Genomic DNA, 27145 nt, shown 5'->3' with positions numbered 1-27145 from the left:
AACTCAGAGCAGAAACACCATGGGGATCTTTTGAGGAAAGAAAAAAGAAATAGAAATGATATTTCTGTCCGAGAATACTAGGAAATAACTGTCCAGGCAGAATGTGGACAATGCTTTCCCATCTGCACATGGCAGAATTGGCGTAGAGTAAAGAATTGGTGAGATGGCTGAGAGTCCATTCTGCTGCTACGATTGGGACTCAGAGGCTTGGAGAATTGAAACAGAGCGTCTGCTCCATTCCCACCTTGTCTAATTTGGGATTTCATCTTAGATGAATTGGAGGAAGATTTTAACTATTAGGAGACTGAGTGGAAAGTTAGTAACAAAAGGGAACCACTGTGCTTTGTTGCCATTTTGTTGTTGTTTTTGTTTGTTTATTTGTTTTTGAGACACGGTCTGTCTCTGTCACCCAGGCTGGAGTGCAGTGGTGCAGTCATGGCCCACTGCAGCCTCCACCTCCGGGGCTCAAGTGATCCTCTCACTTCAGCCTCCTGAGTAGCTGGCATGCACCACCATGCTTTGCTAAATTTTTAAAAAATTTTTGTGGAGATGGGGTCTTGCCATGTTGCACAGGCTGGTCTGAACTCCTGGGCTCAAGCGATCCTCTTGCCTTGGCCTCCCCAAATACTGGGTTTACAGGGGAGAGCTACTGCACCTGGCCTGTTGCCTTTTTTAAGATAGATAATACAAACAGTAGTAAAAATTCAAATACAAATAGCCAAAAGTTACTTTTCCTTTCCACCTTCTTATTCCCCAGTTTTCCTTGGAAGCAAACATTGTTAGCATTTTTCCTTGTCAATCTAGAGCTACTCCATGTATAAATGAGCATATATTTAACCAATCAATATTGATGGACATTTAAGCTGCATCAACTCCCTCAAGTTACAGTGGTGCTGCCATTCTTGTACCTTGTGTTTGTGCACTCGAACAAATCGATCTGTAGAATAAATTCCCTCGAAGTAGCATCCAGGTCAAAAGGTATGTGCATATTTAAGTTGGATATTGTCTAATGAAATTTCTCTCCAAATATATTCCACCTGTTTATACTCCCCCCAGCTCACAGACACCCCCAGCAATTATGACAATGCCTTTGTGACCTCACAGGAAGCAAATCATAGGCTTTGCTAGCTTTTTTTTTTTTTAACTTAGTCTGATGGGTAAAATCCAGAATTTCTGTTTTAATTACATTCTCTGTGAACAAGGCTATGCACCTTTTAATCTTTCTAAAGACGGTTTGTTATATGTTTTCTGTGAACCGTCTGAAACCCGTATTCTTGAGTCATGCTCCTTAATAAAGATCAGGCTGATGAAGTACAATTAACCATGTCATCTTAGCATTTCTAATAGTGAGGAAAGGGAAGGCTTGAATGAGTTGATATTTACCAGACATTTTTTTAAAAGTAGGTTTCCAGGCTAAGCGTGGTGGCTCATGCCTGTAATCGTAGCACTTTGGGAGGCCGAGGTTGGTGGATCGCCTGAGGTCAGGAGTTCAAGACTAGCCTAGCCAGCATGGCAAAACCCCATCTCTACTAAAAATACAAACAATTAGCTGGACCTGGTGGCGCATGCCTGTAACCCCAGCTACTCAGGAGTCTGAGACAGGAGAATCGCTTGAACCCGGGAGGCGGAGGCTGCAGTGAGCCAAAATCACACCACTGCACTCCAGCCTGGGTGACAGAGCGAGACTCCATCTCAAAAAAAAAAAAAAAAAGTAGGTTCCCAGAAATTCAGGTAACAGTCAGCATGATACTGCCCTGCAGAGCTGAAAAAGGGAATGTGGGCAACATAAAGATAGCAAAGGGAAAGGAATTGATTTCGAATATCTCTGTTTCCTTTCCTGTTTGGGAGGGTATTGAGAACTTTCCACTCAGGCTTCTTAGATACCCACCCAGACATCATGAATTTCCCTGGTGCATTGACCAAGGAAGGATGGATAGACTTCTAGTTACAATTAAAGTTCCAATATATTGGAACTGAAATTACAGCCACATCCCAAGAGTCACCTGTGGTTTTATTGGATGAAAGGCTGCAGAATTTAAAATATTAAAACTGCTGTAGTCTAGGCCATCCACTAAAAAAGGATTAGAATAATTAGAGGAACATCCCTGTAGGCTTATGTTATAAGAAACCCACAGAAACCTCCTAATCGTCCCCTACTGAATGGTGAATGGTTTAAACATCCACGTTCTGCACTGAGACCTCAAAAGCAAGAGGTGTTGCTATGCTAATGCTCAACCAGCTTCATTCCCTGGCTGAATAATGGACACTGTCTGTATTAAAGGCAATTAAACCATCAAGCCCTTAAAATTCATATCAGTGTTACAGCTTCAGAGGCCAACTAAGGATGTTCATAATATAAGCTTCTGAAAAACCTGCAAGAATTGGGGAACAGAGAGAGGATCATTTGTGGAAATTTTTAAGCACTAATGAATACCAAAATAAATTAATCCTCATCTGTATCACCCTAGAAACACGTACCCAGTGTTCAGCTCCACCTCTGGCTCACATTGGTGTCTTGTGCAATTAGAATGTCTAAAACCTACTCTTAACAGATTATGCATCTTATTCATCTAACCTGAACTGCATTCCAGGATGAATAATGTTTTAATTTCATTCATTCAGTGAGCCGGATGGCGTCTGGGGAGTGGAAAAATAACACTACCCAGCTCATGCCTGAGTCTGCCGTAGCTCTGTCAGAGTGCACAGGATGACAAAGAATCTGCTATGTGGACATTATTTTACACTCATAGCTGAGCTTTCGTGACAATGATTATTTTTGTCTTACTGTCCCTTTGGGGGCTCTCATATAATACTGTTTGAGGATGTATTTAAAGAAGTGGTTAGGGGAAAGTCTGTTAATGCTGTTGCCACCTGAAAAAACAATAAAGGCACAGGAACACAGAAATGAGACGCATAAAAAAAAATCTGTAAGAAACCCAGAAGTGACCGGGCACAGTGGCTCATGCTTGTAATCCCAGCACTTTGGGAGGCCAAGGTGGGCAGATCATTTGAGGCCAGGAGTTTGAGACCAGCCTGGCCAGCATAGTGAAACTCCATCTCTACTAAAAATACAAAAATTAGCCAGGTGTGGTGGCACACATCTGTAATCCCAGCTACTCGGGGGTCTGAGGCAGGAGAATCACTTGAACCTGGGAGGCAGAGGTTGCAGTGAGCCGAGATTGCACCACTGCACTCCAGCCTGGGCAACAGAGCGATATTCCATCAAAAAAAAAAAGAAACCCAGAATGGAAAGTCTAGCTTATTAGAAGTGACTGTTGTAAGGCAAAACGACTATATTTGTATTTTTTTTTTCTTTAGGCAAGAAAAAGATTGAATAAGCTTGGTCATGAGCCTCTGAGCAAAAATCAACTCATGAAATAGTAATTCTCTGGACTGCACACACATGCACACCTGTGAAGGCACACACACAATGAGGAAGCCATTGCAAAACCTAGCAAGAATAGCATTGCAACAAAACAGCCTTTCTGGCAGAAAAATGTCGGGACCTGCTTACACCTATTTATTGAAATCATTTGATAGTTGTTTGCCAAAAGAAAATTCCAGACTCAGAGATGGAAGCACATACCCTGTCCTACCTCACACAGGACTCAGACCCAGGAACTACTGAACCCCAAAGGCTCTTGTCAGTCCTTAGGATGTGGGATGTTAATCTGCAGTTTTGCAGAGACTACATAATGTAGTTAGGAACAAGTAGGGAATTCATGTCAAAAGTGCAACTTTTATGAATAGATATTTGATAAATTACCTAAGGAGAATTAAAATTTAAATGCACTAAAACTAATTAATTGAATAAAGTTCTGCTATGTTTCTGTGCAGTGCTGGTATGTTGAAGAAGATGCCATCTTTGGCTCCAGGTAGCTAATCATCATCAGATCAAGAGCTCCCCATCTAGCATGGATTCATACATCAACTGTGCTAGCATCAGAATTGCTTGCAAAGTTGATTGGAACATTTCTTGAAAGAAATACAAATTGGAAAAGTTTTGGGCCAATTAGTCTCTGTAAAGGAATCTAAATAAACTACACCCAAAAAATGCAGTTTTGACCTTTTTTTTTTTTTTTTTTGAGATGGAGTTTCACTCGTCACCCAGGCTGGAGTGTAATGGCACAATCTTGGCTCACTGCAACCTCCACCTCCCAGATTCAAGCATTTCTCCCACTTCATTCTCCTGGGTAGCTGGGGCTACAGGCGTGCACCACTATGCCCAGCTAATTTTGTATTTTTAGTAGTGATGGGTTTTCATCCTGATTGTTGGCCAGGCTGGTCTTGAACTCCTGACCTCAGATGATCCGCCTACATTGGCCTCCCAGTGTTGGGATTACAGGCGTGAGCCACCACATGTGGCCAATTTTGACCTTTTCTGAAAAGAAAGATGAAGTAGAGTCAACCTTCTCACTAGTCTTTTTTTTAGATATAAGACCACTAAGTTGCTATAAGAAATCATCCCTAATTAATAGATGCAACATTCATAATGTATCACACTTCTAAGATGTCGATACAATTTTCTTCGAAAATCCATTAGAAAAAAGTACAGTGTTTCAAATATAGACTCTACTTGCTGCCAAATAGTATGCTTTCCCTGAATTCAATAAGAACATGTAACAATATATCAGTCTGTTTAGTCTCTACCAAATTAAAATTGAAATAAGCGACAGCTATCTGGGAAACCAGAATGAGTAAATTGTACTTTCTCTTATCTCTCAGTCGGACATGGCACAGATCAAATTATCTCATTGAGCTGTAGTTCCTGGCATACGAATGCTTAATGTCCAAAAATGCAGTGTCTGCCACCCAGATAAGTGAGTTACCTAAGGTCACGTAGGCAAACAGCAGCAAAGCCAAGCTAAGTGCCAATGCATGTTCCTTTTTTGTCATTAGATTGCTCCTTCCAAACACATGGCAAAGCAGTATTGCCTAGCAATTCAGAGAGCCCAGGTTACCTGGGTTCAAATCCCAGCTCTGCCATTTACTAGCTACGTGACTTGAGGAAAGCTCCTTGGTCTTTCTGCTCCTCTTTCCTTATGTATAAAATGAAGATAATAATAATTGTCCTTTCTTCAAATGGTTGTTGGAAGATTAAGTTAACTGATGGTAAAGTACTGGGCACTCAAAAATGTTAGATTTTGGGGTTTTTTGCTCTGTGAATATTTAAAGAGCATGATTAATGCACTGGTGTTCAATCAGAGGTATGATTCTGGCTGACACCATCTGCTGTAAAAACACACTACTTGAGTGAATTATCCTAAGAGAGTCCCAATTGGAGAGCCACAGTTCCAGGCGAATGGACTGGGTATGGACTAGTGGCAGGGCTTCCTGACTTTTTCTTGTCCTTGGCACACACATAGAAAGTGACGTATAGCAAGCTGGGACAAGCAGACAAGGCTGCTTGAAGCTCCAGGCTCCCCATGTCCTGCCCACTTACTCCAAGGACTGGGAGAATAAATGGTTCAGCCCACTTGCAACCCTTCTGAGGCTTACCAGTTGGAAAGTTCTACTGAGGTCCTTGTCAGCTTATCCCCAATGTGTTAATTCTGATTAGGAATATGGAATTGTCCCCATTGAGGCTAAAGTAAAACAGGAACCAGTTTGTCCCAACCAGCTCCTCCAGAAGGTGTGTGGAGAACTTGTGTGCTACCTGTGAGTCTACTGTGTGGGCTACATATACACTGATCCCGCCGCCAGGAACCCCAACTTGGAGTGAAGACACGTGACATAAATAGCTGAGGAGTAAGTCCGAGTTCAGGCAGCACTTGATACGTGTGCACTGAGCAATCCAGACGAGATGTATGCGACTTTGGATAGGGGAAGTTCATTGCATTTCCTACTGCATCAGCTGGCCTAGTACCTATGGGGGACTTCTTGACCATCCAGACATGGGCATTCTGTTAAAGGCGGGGAATCTGTTGATTTCTTGGCCTGCCTGGCTGATGATTTGGTTACTTAGGAGGTAGAAGAAACCCTGCAGTTATTAGTGTTGTAAATTCTGTTCAGGAAGGAAGACTGCATTGGAAATGTGTAAGTAACAAGATCCATGGAAGAAGAAAACCCTGACATCTCAGAATCATGAACATGAAGTGAGTGAAATCCAGGGCTTAATTCTCCACATATTCTTTTTCTTCTTCTTGTTGATATTCTTTTTTAAAATTAATTTGTGTGGGTACATATTAGGTGTATGTATTTATGGGGTATATGAGATGTTTTGAAACAGGTATGCAATGTGAAATAATCACATCATATATATTTTACTGTTTAGAAAATCCAATTTCAAAATGTCATAGAAAATAGACTTGAATATTTTTTACATGGGCTGTGAATCTAGAAAGCATAGATAATCCGAAAGAGAAAGGCTTTATGAGCCTCTCAGATGAACCCACAATTTGTAATAGTATTTTAAAGAGTAGGAAGGTGGAACATATGATCAAAAACAAAGGGGCACAGAACTTTTTTTGAGGACTACAAAGTTTTGTAGATGCTCACTTCAGTTGGGGCAAAAAGATGAGCAATTTAATGACACCCAGTTTTGAGGATGGTATGTGAGACTAACAGGCAGAAGCAGAGCTACCCGACTTTTGTTGTGCTTTTTTCTTTTTCAACAAGGAAGCTAGTCACTATACTAACTGCAGAGAGTGAAGAGAACAAACAGAAGAAAATTGAAGTCCAAGATAAGAGAAAGAGTAGTCAGGAAATATTTTACTGCTTTTTGATTAGCTCAAGTCTTTAGGCTCAGAAAAATGGTCTCCCAAAACACTGAGAAAATTTGCACTTGTCGTTGCTGAGTCAGCATCAATACCTTTGAAAAAGTCTTGGGAAAATGCTAGACAAGTAGATGGACAGTTTTTTTTGGAACATGAGTTCCAAAAACTAGACTGATAAGCTGGAGTGCAATACTGAGGAAAGTTTGAGAACAGAGTCTTTTGTAAGCACTTAGTAAAGGAAGCAGTGGTGACTTAGGAACAGCACAGATTTGCTGAGAATAAGTCATGCTAATCTTTCAAGATTTTTAGTAAGCTAAGAGTGGAAGAACTGTCTAACCTGATAAGTAGAATTTGTCAGAAACTGACATTTAATGGTGAAACACTAGATAATGTATAAACTTCAGAAATAAGGCAAGGATAACTGCTGATATTCAATATTATTCTGGAGACCTTACCAGTGGAACAAGCCAAGAAAACAAAATTAGGAATAACTACTGGAAAGGAAGAAACAAAATTCACGTGATTCTCTTCTTAAAATCCAAGTGAATTCCAACTGATAAGAGTTGTGCAAAGTGGTCAGAGGCAGAAATATCCTAAAGTCAGCAGCTTTGTATATCCATCTAGTCATTAAAAAATTAGACGATAGGGGCCAGGCGTTGTGGCTCACACCTGTAATCTCAGCACTTGGGGAGGTCGAGGTGGGCAGATCACGAGGTCAAGAGATCGAGACCATCCTGGCCAACATGGTGAAACCCTGTCTCTACTAAAAATACAAAAATTAGCTGGGCATGGTGATGCACGCCTGTAGTCCAAGCTACTCAAGAGGCTGAGGCAGGAGAATCGCTTGAATTCAGGAGGCGGAGGTTGCAGTGAGCCGAGATCACGCCACTGCACCCCAGCCTGATGACAGAGCAAGACTCCGTCTCAAAAAAAAAAAAGGGGGGGATATGTAATAATAAGATCTCATTTTCAATTGTGACAAAATTGAAAAATACCTAGGAATAAAGTTAATGTTCTATACCTTAATGAAAAAGTTTAAAAATTCTGACTGAAGGACATTTTAAAAGATCTGAGTAAATGCAGAGAAATATGTTCCTTATGAATATATTCTTTCAAATTAATCCATAATATGTAATGCTTTAAATCAGAATTCCAGTGGGATTTTTTGGAAGTAACTTGAATTCTGGAATTCAAGAATTCAAGTTACTATCACAAAAGGAATCTAGAAGACTAGGCACGTGATAACAGCCAAGAAAAAAAAGAAAAAGAATGATGTGAGAAAGGGAATAAGATTTATAATGTCACATATGCATGTATATATTAAAACAAAAGTAATTAAGACAGTCTGATATAGGGTTAGATTAGTAGAACAATAAAAGTATGAAGAGGCCAGGCACAGAGGCTCATGCCTGTAATACCAGTGCTTTAGGATGAGAAGTGGGAGGACCGCTTAAGACCAGGATCTGAGACCAGCCTGGGCAACATGATGAGACCCTGTTTCTACAAAAAAAAATGAAAAATTAGCCAGGTGCGGTAGTGCACACCTGTAGTTGTAGGTACTCGGGAGGCTGAGAGAAGAAGATTGCTTGAGCCCAGGAATTCAAGGCTGCAAGTGAGCTATGATTGTGCCACTGCACTCTTGCCTGGGCAACAGAGGGAAACCCTGTCTGTAAAAAAAAAAAAAAAATATATATATATATATATATTCTTCATATGTATATGTTCTTCATATATATATTCTATATATATTCATATATATATTCATATATATATTCATATATACTTCATATATATATTCTTCATATATATATACTTCATATATATATATTCTTCATATATATACTTCATATATATATTCTTCATATATATACATATATATATTCTTCATATATATATACTTCATATATATATTCTTCATATATATATACTTCATATATATATTCTTCATATATATATACTTCATATATATATATTCTTCATATATATACTTCATATATATATTCTTCATATATATACTTCATATATATATTCTTCATATATATATACTTCATATATATATTCTTCATATATATACTTCATATATATATTCTTCATATATATATACTTCATATATATATTCTTCATATATATACTTCATATATATATTATTCATATATATACTTCATATATATATTATTCATATATATACTTCATATATATATTATTCATATATATACTTCATATATATATACTTCATATATATATATTCATATATATACTTCATATATATATATTCTTCATATATGTATACTTCATATATATATTCTTCATATATATACTTCATATATATATATTCTTCATATAGATATATACTTCATATATATATATATTCTTCATATATATATACTTCATATATATATATTCTTCATATATATATACTTCATATATATATATTCTTCATATATATATATATATATGAAAAATCCAAAAAGAGGTTTTGATTGTATATAAGCCATGGGCAATCCGAAAACTGAAACTACTCTAGGCATTTCTTACAGAGGGAATTTAATTCAGGGAATTGGTTATACAAGGGCTGAAAAAACTAAGAAACTTAATTGGACAGTGAGGTAACCTATAAATTAGCAACAACCAGAACCTGCTTATCACTCTTAGAGCTGGAGGGACAAAGGGAAGTGGCAGTGTTATAGCACCCAGGAGCTAAGGTAGCAGGAAGACAGTCTAGAGGGAGCTGGAGCCACAGAGAACTCATGGCTGCTTTTGGAAACATCACTGGAGGCATGAAGAAATGAAGGAGAAATACCCTGACTTGTTTCCTGTATTCACCCTCCAGTCCATGTCAGTGCCTCCCATTGGCCAAACCTATGTAAAAGCCAGAGGACAGGGAGCCTGAGAAGTAAAGTTTCCTGTAAACAGTGTAAGTCGCAGGGAAGCAGAGAAAGGATCTGAGAGCACTCAGGAAAGTGACAGACATATATGAAGATGGCATCTCAAGTTCATGGGGCAAGGGTGAATGATTCTTTGGGTGATCTTAGAACAATTGGCTCTCCATTTCAGAAAAAGTTAGGACTTTACTTCACAATATACACATAAACTCCTGATGAGTTCATAATCGAATTGTGAAAAATAAAAGCTGGAAGTTCACTCTCATGCCAACATGGAGCTCAGGCAAGTCCCCTCTCCAGTTAGCATGCATTGCCAACTCCAGGCCTTAGCACATGCAGTGCCCTCTGCCCAGACCGCCCTATGCAGTCCCTCCCCCAGCCACTGCCATCATCCTTCAGGAGCCAGGACCTGCTTCAAGCATCACTACCCCAGGAAGTCTTCCTTGTTGGTTCCACTTGGGTTGGGCACCCCTACCCCATGTATCAAGGTAGCAGTGAGCTCCTTGAAGGCTGATATGGTTTGGCTGTGTCCTCACCCAAATCTCATCTCGAATTGTAGCTCCCACAATCCCCAAGTGTGGAAAGGACCTGGTGGGAGATAATTGAATCAGGGGGAAGTTTCCCCCCTACTGTGGTAGTGAATAAGTCTCATGAGATTCGATGGTTTTATAAGAGTTTCCCCTTTCACTTGGCTCTCATTCTCTCTTGTCTACCGCCATGTGAGATGTACCTTTCACCTTCCACTATGATTGTGAGGCCTCTCCAGCCACGCGGAACTGTGAATTTATCAAACCTCTTTCTTTTGTAAATTGCCCAGTCTCGGGTATGTCTTTATCAGCAGTGTGAAAACGGACTAATACAGGGCAAAGATAACATCTCATTTGTCTTTATCCTTGTGCATGGCACAGTACCAGGCACAAGAGCTGGCCTTCAAATATGTACCAAATGCACTGATATTTCATTTTGTTCTCCGTCTAACCAGTATTAGTTGAGCACCTGCTATGTGCTTAGTACTTTTCTTAGCACAGTGGAGGACACGAAAACATGTGATGTGACAGTCTCTGTTCCTACAGAGTTAACTGTATGGCTGGGAGGACAAGATACATACACAAGGATATCTTAGCCGAGGGGTTCTGAGGAGGACTTGGATTTTCCTGATGAGTGCACTTGCTGCCTTAAATAGAAGCCAAGACAGATGGGAAGAGGCAGCAGATGGGCAGCACTTGAGGCAGCGAGCAGAGAGGCAGGAGTCTGGACTGTGTCCCAGGATCAGGCAGGTACCTGCTGTGTGACCTGGTCACCTCCCTCCCCATAGCGAGCCCCCATCCCCCCATATGCAAAATGAGGAGGTTGGACTACTACGGCAGTGGTTCTCAGCCCTGGCCACACATTGGATTTAGAGATAGATTATGATATAATTAGTCTGGGGAAGGGCCTGGGCATTGATACTTTTCAAAGCCTCTTCTTGTGATATTTTTATCAGCTTTAAGATACACATCAATTGTACAACTTAATGTTTTTTAGTATTTTCACCAAGTTGTGCAACCATCGCTGCAATATAATTTTAGAACATTTTCATCACCTCTAGAAGAAACTCCACACCCATTAGCAGTCACTCCCCCTTCCCCCCTGTCCACCATCCTCCCTAGTCCTAGGTAGCCAGTAATCCACTTTCTACCTCTATGGATTTGCCTATTCTAGATGTTTTATATAAATGGAATAATATAATACTTGTCCTTTATGTGTCTGGCTTCTTTCATGTAGTATATCATGTTTTCAAAGTTTATCCACATCATGGCCTGCTCAATATTTCATTCCCTTTTGTGGCTGAATAATGTTCTTTTGTATGGATAGACCATGTTCTGTCTATCCTAATTCATCAGTTGATGGATATTTGGGGTGTTTCTACCTGTTGGCTCTTATGAATAATGCTGCTATGAACATTCACATGTAAGTTTTTGCATGGACCTGTTTTCATTTCTCTTGGGCATATACTAGAAGTGGGCTTGCTCAGTCATATGGTAACTAATGTTCAACTCTTTGAGGAACTGCCAAGCTGTTTTTCAAACTGGCTGCACTATTTTGCATTTTCTCCAGCAGTGTATAGGAGTTTCCCCTGGTTTATTTTATTTTATTTTATTTTATTTTATTTTATTTTTGAGATAGAGGCTCCTTCTGTCACCCAGGCTGGAGTGCAGTGGCACAATCTCGGCTCACTGCAACCTCCACTTCCTGGGTTCAAGTAATTCTCGTGCTTCAGCCTCCAGAGTAGCTGGGATTACAGGTGCCCACCACCACACCTGGCTAATTTTTGTATTTTTAGTAGAGACGGGGCTTCGCCATGTTGGCCAAGCTGGTCTCAAACTCCTGACCTTAAGTGATCCACCTGCCTCGGCCTCCCAAAGTGGTGGGATTACAGGTGTGACCCACCGTGCCCGGCCTCCCCCTAGGCACTTTAATATTTATCCAGGTTTTCAAACCACCGAACTGGATGATATCTGAGGGGCTCCGTTTCTAAAATTCTGTGATTTCTTATCCAGGATTAGATCCCCAGGGCTCCCCTGAAAAGCCCATGTCACTCAGAGCTGGGCTGAGCTGTAGAGTCTGTGATTGGCTTGTTGGAGCATTGATCACTCAGCCTTGTTGTTGAGAGAAAGCCATGCCCAGCACTGGTCACAATTCTGGTGGTGGATTCCAGAGGATACCATTATGCATTATGCAACAATTTTTTTTTTTTTTTTGAGACAGGGTCTTGCTCCTTGCCTAAGCTGCAGAACAGTGGCTCGATCTTGGATCACACTGCAGCCTGGACCTCCCAGGCTCAAACAGTGGCTCGATCTTGGATCACACTGCAGCCTGGACCTCCCAGGCTCAAACAGTGGCTCGATCTTGGATCACACTGCAGCCTGGACCTCCCAGGCTCAAGCAATTCTCCATCTAAGCCTTCTGAGTAGCTAGGACCACAGTATGTGCCACCATACCGGGTTAATTTTTTGTTGTTGTTGTGGAAATGGGATCACCCCATGTTGCCCGGTCTCGAACTCCTAGGCCCAAACAATCCTCCTGCCTTGGCCTCCCAAAGTGCTGGAAGTACAGGTGTGAGCCATTGCACCCGGCCTAGCATGCAACAATTTTGACTGAGCACCACATGTTTGGTTGTCTGGCAGTCCAGGGTCAGGGAGAGGAGAGGCTCTGGTTGGGGATACATATGGGATTAGGCAGGGCTGGAAGAGCCCCTGTAACATCACTTCTTCTGCAAGCAATAAAGTCTCTTATGGCTAGGCCCCAGTAGGAACACTAGCTTTTCTGGAGTTGGAGGCCAGATGGGAACTGGGTCTTCCCCTGAGAAAAGGGAAGAGAAGGAATGAGATCAGGGTCAGTTCTCACTCTGCATTTACTAACAGGGCACATTACTCCCTTTCACTAAGCCCCAGTGTCTAAGGGGGCACCAGCAGCTTCCTTGCAGGAAAACTGAAAATTAACCATTAAAGTGCCTAGCACAGTGCTAGGCACATAGCAGCCCCTTCTTCCACACTAGATTTCTTTTCAACTGCCAGCTCATGAAGGCAGAGACTGAAGCCTACATCTGTCCTCTGTCACCCACCCTGAAAACCAGGATGTGGGACCTCCTTTCCAGAATGCCAGGAGTCTCATGAACCTCAGTCTCTGGTGATGTTGAGTGTGCAGCAGGCCTCATCTCCTGGGCCTTAGCCAAGGTCCCTGAGTACTGCTGGACCTTCTAGGGTGGGCTTGACCTCTGAGGTCTCTATGAAGAGGGAAGATGCGCAACCTAGTGAATGTCATTTACATTGTAGTCTGTGAGTGGCATCTCCAGGAGTTCCGCAGGGCACAATCCATGAAGCCATGAGCAACCCCACAAAACTTCTCCATGTTAGAATCTTCAGGATGATCCCCCAGGCGTGTGAGCTGAGAAAGCACCCAAGTCATTCTACCGCTTGCTTAGGAACCTTTGCTCTGCGAAAGACCTTTAACCTGAGCAGATTCAGGCAGCTTCAGGCAGCTTCTCTGACCCTCATCTATTTCTCTTTTCATTTGTTTCTTTCTCTGCCTCTCTCCAAAGTAGCTATAAGATGAAGGTCACACATGCATATTTTATTTGACGTGTTATGAAATGCACTTTCTCACTCCCTGCATATATATCTTTTTACTGTTTAACTCTTTACTCTGGGTTTCCTTGAAATAAAAAAGTTTTAAATACCACTCACTTTTAACTTGGAAAGACAAATGCATGATACCACTGTGCTCTTCCAAGTCCATGGCAGACATCAATAATCAATCACAGCACTCTTTCCCCCTGAGTTGGGCACAACCTCAGACTCCTTCTGAATCTTGCACTCCAAGCAGAGAGTGCAAATCAATTGGAGTTGGCATGACAGATGATATCTATTTGCCATCCCTCAGGAACTCTTACTCAAAGCTTTCCAACTCCACCTCCAGCCCTGAATGTACGCCAGATCTCTGCTACAGACATCTTTCCCTTTGGGTGTTCATTCTCACACTCTTTGTTACCCACGTGATGGTCGATCATAATTTTCTCTGCTCAAAGCAGCCCTCATTTGCCACCTCCTTTTTTCTATTAATGACATGCCATTTGCCTGGTCCTCTAGGCTAAAAAATAATTGGAGTTTTCTGACCCTTCCATATCTCCACGTTCTCCCTTTCTCAAATCCAGCTAGTATCCCTATCTTTTCCTTTTGATGTTTCTCTGATTTGTCCCTCCCACCTAGACAATGATGGTGTCAGACCTTTAATAAGCTGGCGGCAGCAAGGAAGAAGGGCAGGGTGGAAGACGAGCCCCTCAGTTGGGAAGCCCTCTCCAGGCCTTCCAAGCAAAGGGGAATTTTCTCTGTTATGAGCTCCCAGTCTCTGCAGCTCCTTAGGACAGATATTATTTTCAACATATTTGCAAGACAGGAAAAATATTAACAGGCTTTGGGGTCCACAGACCTGTTGTCAAATCCTAGCTGCACAACTTCATTAATCCATCCTTCCTTTCATTCTTCCTTCCTCCCCCTCCCTCCCCTCCCTTCTTCCTTCCATCAAATATTTATGGAACACCTGCTATATAGCAGGTAAAGGTCTCCATGTTTTTAAAAGGGAATCTTTTCTGTAAAATAGCTAGCACAGTATCTGAGACATACAGCAAGTACTGGATAAATAGTTGGGGGAAAGGATGATTCTCAGATCCTGAAATTTGCCCAGAAATCGCTTAACCCAACTCACGTTACAGTTGAGGGAATGGAGGCTCAGAGTGACTGCCCAAGCTTCTCCTGCAAAGTAGGGGCAGAACTAAGACTTGAGCCCAGGTTTTTCCACTCCACCTCAGGGCACTTTTTGCTGCCTCCATGGGGCATGAAGAGGGTGGATATTCTGGTTATGTTTCAGGTTGGAGAGGCGAGGAGGGATGGTGTTTCCCAGAAGCCAAAATCCTGCCTTCTTCCACATTCTTACACACACACACGCATACACACATATGCTCACACACACCAACACACGCACGTGCACACACGCACACACACAGAACCGTCCTTGAGCAAAGTCTCCAGGAGGCAGCCAAGATGGGTCAGAGATGCAGCTCATGGGGCAATGTAGGGGACAAATAGTGCCATTTCTTCTGGACTGTCTCCTGCATCTGCAACACAGTCCTCAATGACACCTCCTCCCAATGTCCGCAAGTGACAGGTCTGCAAGCCCTGCTTACACAGCTTCAAAATATCCCAGAAGGCAGTTCACCTCACTCCATCCACCAGGTTAGTCTAGATCCCGCCCTGCGGCAGTCTCCTAACAGAGAGATACTGGAGTCTCTCCCCAACCAGTGTCCTCCACACAGCACGCAAAACAAACTCTCCAAAATCTAACTCCCTTGCTTAAGCCCTTTCCTTGATAACCAGGCACTCTAAGCCCTTCATAACTAGCCCCAGCCTGTCTTAGTCTCCCTTCCTGCTACTTTCCTCCTCACTTCTCCAGACATCTTGCTCTTTCAACCACCGTTCCTTTGCTCATACTATTCCTTAGGCCTGGAACAGCTGTTTCTACCTTTTCCACTGAAAAGAAATTCTACACACACAAATGACAAAATAACACACCTCCTCTGATTTCAAGCATGTGGGTTATTAATTGGAAAAACCCAAGTACTTCAAGCAATAATAAATAAAGGCATTTACTGGAGCTTATAATTGAAAAGTTCAATTATAATGGTAATGCCAGCTTCAGGTGTGGCTGGAACCAGGAGCTAAAATGATACCATTAAGTTTCTTCTCTCTCTGACTACCTCTAACCTCTGCTCATCTTGTCTTTCTTTGTGCATTGGCCTCAGTCTCACAGGGACTACTTCTCTGTGTCCAAAAAAGATGTTCACAAAGAGCCCTAACTTCCATCATCCTTACAGCTGGAGCCAGCTTACCCATTACACACAGTAGGCACACAATACTTAGACTCACAATACTTTCAGGGGCCCACGAAAAGGTTTTAAATATTTTTTAAAATAAGAAAAAAATGGATTTTCTGTTGAAGAAAATGTTTTAGTATATGTTATTAACATATTTACTTTTATGCAGTTGTGAAATTTAATTTTTAGTTAATTTTTATAGAAAATGGACAAAGGTGGCCAGGCATGGTGGCTCACGCCTGTAATCCCAGCACTTTGGGAGGCTGAGGTGGGTGGATCACAAGGTCAGGAGATCGAGACCGTCCTGGCTAACACAGTGAAACCCCATCTCTATTAAAAATACAAACCAATAGCCAGGCATGGTGGCAGGTGCCTGTAGTCCCAGCTACTCAGGAGGCTGAAGCAGGAGAATGGCGTGAACCCGGGAGGCGGAGTTTGCAGTGAGCTGAGATCGCGCCACTGCACTCTAGCCTGGGCGACAGAGCGAGACTCCGTCTCAAAAAAAGGAAAGAAAATGGACAAAGGCAAAAGTGCTTGTGGCACAAAAAGGCACAATAAGGCCCTGCTTGCCTGTCACAAAGAATGAGAGAGCCTTCCTTTCAGTTTTCATGTGTTAAATCTTAGGAAAAACTCTGATTGTCCCTAATTGGATGACATTCCAGAACACTCTCATTAGAAGGATGCAGGACTCTGATTGGCCAGGCTCAAGTCTCAGGCCCACCCCTGAGGAGGAAATGTCAATCCCATACAAACACAAGGAATGGGGTTTCCTATAAGAAAGAAGATTCTGTTTCAAGAACTGTCCAGCAAAACCTAACTGTCTTCCCCCGAATGCTCTTTCCCTTACAAACACCTTCCCCCAGGAGAACTGATTGCTTCCACTTCTGCATTTTCTTAGCAGTTTGTTCTAGTATGATTGTAAGTGACTGAATCACAGAGCTTCCTACTCTGGAGTGTGAGTTCCTTGAAGACAGAGTGAAAGAGTGGGCAGTAGAGATCTGAACCATGGGAATGAGCAGAAAAAGGGGTCAGCCCTGCCAGGGAATAAGAGGAAGGGATCTTTAACTGGGTCTTAAAGGCTGGAAGTCTTCCTGGAAGAAGGGGTATTTTCACTGGGTTGACAGATGAGGAAGGACTCCAGGAGGCACCAAGAAGTAAGAGGCATCGGGATGGGAAGGAGTTAGGGTGGGAAGTAGAAGGATGTAGCAGGAGATGAGGCTGAAAAGAGAAAGGGCCAAGATTGGGGGCGGGGGGAGGTGCTGTCAGTGCCACATAAAGGATTGTGGCGTTTATCCTTCAAGCCAGGGCTCTTCACCTGGGTCCATGGAGAGGCTCTAGAGGGCCTGATATTGTGTGTAGAATGTTGTTTGTTGGTACAGGGAAGGTTAGTGGTATTCACCAGATTTTCAAAGGGGTTTCTCTCTTAAAGTGGTTAAGAATTATTAGTATTAGGCTGGGTGCGGTGGTTCATGCCTGTAATCCCAGCACTTTCGGAGGCTGAGGCAGGCAGATCACTTGAGGTCAGGGGTTTGAAACCAGCCTGGCCAACATGGTGAAACCCCGTCTCTACTAAAAATACAAAAACTAGCCAGGCATGGTGGTGTGCACCTGTAATCCCAGCTACTCAGGGGGCTGAGGCATGAGAATTGCTTGAGCCTGGGAGGTGGAGGTTGCAGTGAGCTGAGATAGTACCACTGTATTCCAACCTGGGCAACAGAGTGAGACACTGCCAAAAAAAAAAAAAAAAAAGAATTATTAGTATTAGAGATATATTCAAGCTCCTTGAAGAAGGAGAGCATGGTCTGGAATGTAGTTAGAGTAGCACTCTGGCAATTACTCTGTGGAGGATGGACTAAAGGAACGAGCAGAGACGGGGAGAGCCAGCAGGAATCTGTTACAAGAGTCTGGGTGGGAGATGACATGGCCTTCAAATGGGGCAATCCTAGTTGTTTTTTGTTTTTTTTTTTAAAGGAGGTGGTCCACTGGAATTAAAAGATGTTGTAAGCTGGGCACAGTGGCTTACACCTGTAATCCCAGCATTTTGGGAAGCCCGGGAGGGTGGACCACTTGAGCCCAGGAGTTTGAGACCAGCCTGGGCAACATAGCGAGATCCTGTCTCTACAAAAAATTTTAAAAATTAGCCAGGCATGGTGTCATATCCCTGTGGCCCCAGCTGCCTGGGAGGCTGAGGTGGGAGAATCACTTGAGCCTGGGAGCTTGAGGCCACAGTGAGCTGTGTTTGCACCACTGCACTCCAGCCTGGGCAACACAGCAAGACCCTGTCTCAAGAAAAAGATGTTGTAGCACTGATGTTAACTGGAGCTTTCTGCATGTTGTGGGTGACAGAGAGGAAGAGAAACTGACCCCAAGACTTCTAGTTTGCATTATGATCTTGTCATAGGATTATTTACAAATGATTTTTATTATTGTTTTTACCTCTTCCTCTCATTTAGAGAATGCCTTAAAAAAAAGAAATAAATATTATTTCATTTAATTTCAAATACTTCTTGAAGTTACAAGATTTAAAGTCTCTGATATATACGAACTTCCACTTTGCTCTTTTTCTTAAGTATAATATTACCATTGTATATACTTTATAATAACTACAGATCTATTTTTTGAATTTATTTCTTTCAGTGTTTAATGCCTAGAAAACCTCTTTGAAAGTACACAGAGGGCTTGCAAGGCATTCTGCTTTTCTAAATCCTGACTGTGTCACCCTCCACAGCTACCCGCTCCCTTCCCCAGTGCTCAGCAGCTCGGACCGGTTGCCTTTTGGCATTGAGGAGAATGGGGGCACACCGTTCCTCACCGCAGCTTCAGGAAGGCATCACCACCAGCACCAGCACCAGCATCAGCACCAGCACCACTCAAACTACAGCCTCTCACTGACCCTGGAGAACAAAGAGGGGCCTCTGAGGTCCCCAAACTCCAGCAGCAAGTCCCTTACAAGTGAGTAGAGGTGGAGGGGGCAAGGCAGGAGAAGGGGGAGCGATGCTGCAGGGCACGAGAGTTCCCTAGATTCTTAAGACAGACCCTTGCGGTGCAGCACACAATGGCTGTCGTGTTATGCTGGGCTACCAGGTTTGGGCCAGAGTAGACAAGAGCCTTATGCATTTGAGTAGAAGCACTTTAGGGATTATGGCTTACCAGTAAACTCTGATTTCATTATAGGGTCACAGTTCTCCACCTCCTTTCTTTTTTTCTTTTTTTTTTTTTTTTTTTTGAGATGGAGTCTGGAGTCTGGCTCTGTCACCCAGGCTGGAGTGCAGTGGCACGATCTTGGCTCATTGCACCCTCCCCCTCCCAGGTCCGAGCAATTCTCCTGCCTCAGCCTCCCGAGTAGCTGAGATTATAGGCATGTGCCACCACACCCAACTAATTTTTGTATTTTTAGTAGAGACAGATTTTGACTATGTTGGCCAGGCTGGTCTCAAACTCCTGACTTCAGGTGATCCACCCATCTCGGCCTCCCAAAGTGCTAGGATTACAGGCGTGAGCCACCATGACCGGTCAAGAAGTGAAGGCTTTTGAAAAGTGATTAAGTCATGAGAGTTCCACTCTTATGAATAGATTAGTGCCTTACAAAAGAGCTGGACGAAAAAAATCCCAAAGTGCTGGGATTACAGGTGTGAGCCACAGTGCCCCGCCTCCACCTCCTTTCTTAACAGTTCTCTGCCTCTGCGGTACCCAGCACTGGCTTGAGCAATGGCAAAGAGAAAGAGGGGAGGGGAGTGATGGCTGGACTTTCTACTTTCTTCATCATAGAAAAACTCATTCTATCCCATTTTTAACATTCCACTTGGGAGAGCAAAGTGGTGTCAGGTAGATCCAATCTGTCTACTGTTATGGGTCCCAGAAAGAGAAGTTACAAAAATAGAGAGTGAGCAATTCGAAATTTTATTATTTTATTTTATGACAGGGTCTTGCCATGTTGCCCAGGATGGTCTTGAACTCTTGGGCTTAAGCAACACTCCTGCTTCAGCCTCCCAAAGTTCTGGGATTATAGGCATGAGCCACCATACCCAGCCCAGAAATATTGTTAGCAATATGATAGAATGAGTTATCTATCATATAACTCTATATGATATCTAATAAATATCTATTAGACCATATCTAATAAAAATATGGGCTTTGATTCTGCATGTCCGTTATTTTATTTTTCTAGAAACTCACTTTTATTATATGTTACTAAAGAATTCATCTTTGGTATGAAAAGAACCTGTTGTTTATCAAGTGTGGTTTGAAAAGTACTGAAGGCTGGACGCAGTGGCACGTGCCTATAATCTCAGCTACTCAGGAGGTTGAGGCAGGAGAATCGCTTGAAACTTGGAGGCAGAGGTTGTAATTATGCTTGTAATCCCAGCACTTTGGGAGGCCGAGATGGGTGGATCGCCTGAGGTCAAGAGATCGAGACCAACCTGGCCAACATGGTGAAACCCTGTCTCTACTGAAAATATGAAAATTAGCTGGGCCTGGTGGCGTGCACCTGTAATCCTGGCTACTTGGGAGGCCGCGGCACGAGAATCGCTTGAACCTGGGAGGTGGAGGTTGCAGCGAGTCGAGATGGTGCCACTGCACTCCAGCCTGGGCGACAGAGTGAGACTCTGTCTCAAAAAAGAAAAGAAAAGAAAAGAAAAGTACTGAAGTGGAGGCTTTGATTCTAGCTCTTACCCTTGAACTGAGTTCCCTCTTTGATCTTCTATTTTCTCATCCATGAAATAGGGTAGAGGGTATTGAGATGATGACCAAGGAATCTTCCAGCTCTGATATTGTGTGAGTCTGTGAGCTGGTGAGACAGGATGGGCCATCCAACCTTCACCTTGGGGCCACAGGGAACAACTCTGTGTCAGCTGAGCTGGAAATGGAAACTCGACACCCACTTGGTATTGAAGAATCAGAACTCTGTCCCACATCACTATCCACACTGCCCATGCCCTAGTCCCTGCCTCATCTTTGTATATCTAAATAACCATAACAGCCTCCTAAGGGGCACCCGCTCCAGGACAGTCTCCAAATAGTAGCTGCCAAAGTCGTAGTTCTCACCACATAACTCTGACCACATGCCATAAGACCTTTCATTAGCTCTTCACTGTCTGGGATAAAGTCCTCGCTTCTGAGCAGGGCCATACACAGACCTTGCGTATCCTGACCCCTGCCAAGGTCTTCATTCTTCCCTCCACTCCTCACCATACTCTAGCTACACAGAACTACTCTCTTCTTACAAAATACTCTACTGGGTCTCAACTCTATCCTTTGCACCTGCTGTTCCCTTTGCCTGGAATACTTTTCCCCACCTTGTTGAACTCCTACACATCCCTTAGCAGCCCATTCAAATGTTCGCTTGTCAGTGAGATGTTCTCTAACACCCACCCTCAATTCCGTCCTGCTCCTTTAGCAATTAAATAAACCTTTTCTCAGTCTTCTTCGGAATATCTCCACATGTGTCCGTCATCCCCATTAGATTAAAATTGTGTCTCATTCACCACTTTCTTTCAGCTCCCAGATCCCAGTTGCTAACGATACTTGGCACAAGTTTTAATATGTAATGAATATTTAATATTTAATGAATATTTAATGTATTAATGAGTAAATTCAAGCTGGAAGGAGAAGTAGTGGCAAATGAATCCAAAGTAGCACAGAAATAAAAATCAATGGATTTGATTTTAGGAACATAACATGGCTTTTAAGGGCACGTTATATGCCTGTTTGCCTGAACACTAATCTTTCCAATTTGCATAATGCTTTTCCATTTTTAAAGCATTTATACATAAATGACTTCATTGGATATTCACAGCAACCCTGCAAGGTAAGTAATTTTATTTTCATTTTTAAATGGCTCAGAGGGTCAGAGAGGCAAAACAACGTACCCAGGGGTGTCCAGCTCATGTGTGGGACAGTTAGGCCTTGAAACCTTGACCTCAGATATTCTCACACCCTATCAGCTGATGCATACTGAAGGCGTGAGAGCTGCTGGAGGAGGAGGAGGCCGGCAGAAAGGGTGCTGGGAATCGGGCGCTGGCAAGTGTCCCTTTTCCCCTGTATCTATCTGTCCTTGCAACCTTTCCTTATTTATTTCTCCTGGCTGCTTTGTAGAACTGAGTCCGGGAACACCTGCCTTGTTCAGTGAAGCCGCTGCCCATCTAAAGAAGCTGGAACTGGAAACTGTGAAGGCTGCTGGACCCTGGCCTCCTCTGCACATCAACATAAACAAGGTGCCAAGGGCCGGGGCTCTGCCATGACCATGGACTTGGTGTTGACATCAAACCTCTGATTACTACCCTAGCCTGCCTGCTAAACCAAGTGCCTTTGCCTTGGAGGGATCTCTATTCCATCTTTCCTGACATTTCTGTTCAGGCTGTCTTTTAGGAGCAAATATTTACTTACCTTCCTTTTGGGTGAATTATAGCATTAGGCGTCGTTCCCAGTGTTTTGCCTGACAGGCTAGATCTGTTTGTTAGTTGTCTCTCCCTCCTACTAGACCGAAAGCTCCAGAGGGAGCATCCACATTTACCGCTTTGCATTTCTAGCCCTCTATCTCCCTCTGACAATGCCTGGCACATTGTAGCTGTTCAGTAACCATTTGCAGATGGAAGGAAGGGAGGGATTAAGATACAGAAGGAGAAGGAGACAGGGCCGAAGCCAGGCCCCCTTTTGACTAGACCTATTCTTACATCCAAATAGGCAGCCTTATAAAAGTCAAATTTTATCTTAGAACGATACATACCACTGCTGGATTCAGTCTGCCATTTAGTTCAACCTTCTCAATGTCTCAGACCAGAGGAAGGGAAATGACTTTCTCAAGGTTGCACAGCCCTTGACAACCTTCTCAATGTCTCAGACCAGAAGAAGAGAAATGACTTTCTCAAGGTCACACGGCCCTTCACAAGGTTGCAAGGACCTTGACTCTCCATCCAGTGTCTTTGGCACTCCAACATGCTTCCTCGTTTTCTTTGCCAGCGTTTCTTAACTTTGGCACTAGCAACATTTTGGCCTGATGACTCTTTTTTGCAGTGGCTGTCCTGTGCATTGTAAAATGTTTTGCAACCACAATGCACTAAATGCCACTAGGGACCCCCATCCAGTTGTGACAAGCGAAAATGTCTCCAGACATTGCCAAATGTTCTCAGAAGGGCAAAATCTCCCTAGTTGAGAACCACTGTTGTACATACATTTTAATTTTTTAAATCCCCTAAGGAAGAATCTTTTTCATTCATGGTTCCTTTCTTCCACTTTAATGCTTAGCTTTGTCCCTTTATGAGAGGGAATAGGAAGAATTTGGAAGAACTGCTCTGTGCAGCATGGGAAGGTTACACCTCCTGCCCTTCCCGTCCCTGACCTTTCCCATAATCCCTCAGCAGGGCGGCCTAAAGTTCCTCTGATTACTAATGGACCCCAACTGCAGGTTTAATCTTCAAAGCCCTGCTCATTCACTTTTTTTTTCTATACCACCCTCCGTGATTACCAGCTAGAGAGAATTCCTCCTGCAGGATGGCTCTGATAGCCATTCAGTCAACAGATCTTTACTGAGCAGGCTTGCCCTAGCTGCTAGGGATTCAACCCAATGCACCGTGTGCCCCCTGATTGGTCTTCTTTTTCTTAGTCGCCTGGTTTTCAACTTTTCTTCTGCAGTATACACAATAAATGGTTTTAATGGGGGCTTATCCAGAGTTTGGCAAAATCCAAAAATATTTTGCGAGGAAGTACAGCATATAGTGTAGCACAGAACTCACAAGCTCTATAGTGATTTGCAATTGCCATAACTATTGGTGGAGCGTTGACAATAGCGGTTTGCTCTGGGTGAAGGCCTACCTGAGACACCTGTGGGTTATCGAGCATTTCCCTGGAGGTCGGTCAAGTTACAACTCCCTTCCTATCTCCTCCACTCAAAGAAATTGGCCTGGCATGGTGGTTCATGCCTGTAATCCCAGCACTTTGGGAGGCTAAGGTGGGTGGATCTCTTGAGGTCAGGAGTCCAAGACCAGCCTGGGCAACATGGCGAGACCCCCCCCACCCCGCCCACCATCTCTACTATAAGTACAAAAATTAGCAAGGTGTGGTGGCGGGCACCTGTAATCCCAGCTACTAGGGAGGCTGAGGCAGAAGAATCGCTTGAACCCATGAGGCAGAGGTTGCAGTGAGCTGAGATCCTGCCACTGCACTGCAGCCTAGGTGACAGAGCGAGACTCCCTCTCAAAAAGAAAAGAAATGCATTAGTAATCAAGTAAGCTAGAGTGATGTGATTATACAATTTTGACTTTGTCCTGACACACACACACACACAAAATATATTTCTTCACACTTTGATTTTTTTTTTTTTTTTTTGAGATGGAGTCTCACTCTGTCTCCCAGGCTGGAGTGCAGTGGCATGATCTCGGCTCACTGCAACCTCCACCTCCCGGGTTCAAGCAATTCACCTGCCTCAGCCTCCCAAGTAGCTGAGATTACAGGCATGCACCACCACACCTGGCTAATTTTAATATTTTTAGTAGAGATGGGATTTCACCATGTTGGTCAGGCTGGTCTTGAACTCCTGGCCTCAAGTGATCCACCCTCCTCAGCCTCCCAAATTGCTGGGATTACAGGCATGAGCCACCATGACTGGCCACACTTTAATTTGTTGTTGTTGTTGTTGTTATCATCCATGAAACATTCCTTGCAACAGATCTCCCTTCTCACTTCTGATCATGACACCAAAATTGGGAGCCACTGGCTTGGATGGCTTTTAAGGGTTTTTCCAGCCTCAAGGATCAAGAATCCTCTGATTCTTCTAAGGTTTGGATAACTTCCGCTTCTTGATTGAATGGTGAGATGTCATTTTCACTGTCCAGTTCCAAAGTTTGTGCCCAAAATTAACACAAGAATTTAATTCTCATCAGATTTTAGATGTGTAAACAATTTGTATAAACAATTCAAATATACATCTGATCATTTCTTTATCCCCAAATGATATCCCCAAACAGATGGACTATTTCCAACTGTAATAATATCAAAGCCTAATTGTCATTCATGTCTATGTTTTGAAATCTGTAATCCCATATTGAACAACAAAGTATCTTTCCACAATTCAAATTGACTGAACATAAAATACAAAATACAGTCACAGGAAAGGAGAAAGCACAACATTCTTGAAGCCATCCTCCAGGCAGGAGTGATGCGGTTTTGGAACCCAGATGCTTATCTGCCACAGAGATATCTTTCATACAAATTCATATGACGATGCACAAATTTCCCAAAATGTATATTGGCCTTCACCTGCGTCAGTTCATATAGCAGAATATTACAGGTCTTCATTGTCCAGAATGAACAAGAACAAGCCAGCTTGAATTTTATGTCCAAAAAAGCAGTTTAGAATTAGTAAATTCAAGGGGAAAATCAGTGCTAACTTTTCGTTCTTATTTTAGCAGCATTCTATTTTTTGAAGTGGGTCTTCGGTCATTACTGCCAGTATAACTGCTTCCCCTTAAGCAATTGTCAAAAGCCTCAAATGGGCTTTATAACCAATTTGACTCCTATATGCCAGTATACCATTCCGAAAAATTAAATCTAATTTTAAAACTATCTCTTCATGCACCAGTGAAATATCCATTCAATTATCTTGATGTAACAGGATTTACAAACACAAGATAAATTATCTTAAGGGTATACTGTAAACCTCACCTTTCAAAATAAATGTTACTTATTTGCCTGAAGGAGAACGTGGAGGCCCTCAGGATAATGAATCCAGTCAAATGAGCCAGCTTTCTTCAGATTCAGCTTGACGGCTCAGGAACGATTGATAGCTCAGGATCGATCATTAGTGTTCTCACATCCAATGCTCTTTTTTTTTTTTTTGGTTATATATATTTGCTAACTAAAGAATCTAACCTGAAAGTGCCATTTATATCTGTTTTTCTCACTTGAGCACCATAACAATCCTATGAAGAAAGAAACAGATTCAGAGAATTTAAGGGGAAGCAGTACGATTGACTAGTCAGGAGCTCTGGCTTTGGAGTAACCAACATCAGCATTTCTGGCTGTCAATCTTGGCTCCTCTGCTTACTTCCTGTGTGACTATGGACAAGTGACTTACCATCTATCTGCTTTGTTTTTTGTATCTATAAACTGGGGATAATGATAGTAGCTATCTTGAAATGAGATGGTTACATGAGGGGACTCGGTGAGACATGCGTATGAAATGCATAGTCAGTGGCTAACCCATAATAAGCTCTCAGTATATGTTGGCCACTGGCACTGTTTTTCTTTTTATAAACAGCATCTTTTTTTTTTTTTTTTTTTTTTTTTTTTTTGAGACAGGGTTTTGCTCTGTTGCCCATGCTGGAGTGCAGTGGTGCAGTCTTGGCTCACTGCAACCTCCACCCCTGAGCTCAGGTGATTCTCCCGAGTAGCTGGAATTATAGGTGAGGGCCACCACACCCTCTTAATTTTTCTATTTTTAGTAGAGATGGGGTTTCGCTGTGTTTCCGAGGCTGGTCTCCAACTCCTGGGCTCAAGTGATCCACCCGCCCCGGCCTCCCAAAGCGCTGGGATTACAAGTGTGAGCCACCGTGCCCAGCCCATGATCCTTTTTTTTTTTTAATGGTCCAAGTAAGTGAAAGAGCTGAGATTCAAATCTGTCTCTGCCTGTCTTGCTATTACATAAAATTGGAGAGTTCTGCTTGGTCTACCAAATGCTTCTCCATATGTTTGGAGGTCCCCCTGGGAAACTCTACCTCATTTCTTTATTAAACGATATTAGCTGGCCAGTTGCTCTATACTTCCTCTAGCTTTCATAGCACTTAGTGTGTACCAACATGCTCAGTAGGACTTCTTAATTAGTGAATAAGATTAATGTTGGAACTTGAAGAACTTGAGAGCTTTAGGACATTTGATTCTTGCTCTGGTGCGTGGTGGCTGAAATGTCACATTTAGTCCTAATATTACTGAACTGACCTCTAGCAATCACACGGTCCTGTCTTTCTTATTAAACACGTCTCTTCTAATAATGACTGTATATTATCATAATCTTCTTTAGTAGGTATTTATTGGACATCTACTATGTGCCGGGTACCATATTAGCATTGGGATATGAAATGACCACAATAGGCATGGTTAACAATAAGACATTATTTCCCAAAATGTGATGTGTATACCATCAA

At 42.7% G+C, this 27145-nt stretch overlaps 1 protein-coding gene across 4 annotated transcripts in view; it reads left to right on the top strand.

The window, feature by feature from the left end:
* EPB41L4B (erythrocyte membrane protein band 4.1 like 4B) overlaps positions 1-27145 on the top strand; it is a 149146-nt gene that overhangs the window by 85192 nt on the left and 36809 nt on the right. For all 4 annotated transcript variants that reach the window (XM_031014791.3, XM_031014792.3, XM_055351791.2 and 1 more), the window contains exons 16-17: positions 18736-18959; positions 22104-22222. In XM_031014791.3, coding sequence (XP_030870651.2) covers positions 18736-18959; positions 22104-22222 — 343 coding nt within the window. The remainder of the gene's footprint in view (positions 1-18735; positions 18960-22103; positions 22223-27145) is intronic.

Source organism: Gorilla gorilla, chromosome 13, assembly GCF_029281585.2.
Source record: "Gorilla gorilla gorilla isolate KB3781 chromosome 13, NHGRI_mGorGor1-v2.1_pri, whole genome shotgun sequence".
In the NCBI taxonomy this organism is placed as follows: domain Eukaryota; kingdom Metazoa; phylum Chordata; class Mammalia; order Primates; family Hominidae; genus Gorilla; species Gorilla gorilla.
The sequence above is the reverse complement of the archived record's forward strand: the minus strand, read 5'-3'. Positions and strand labels throughout refer to the sequence as shown.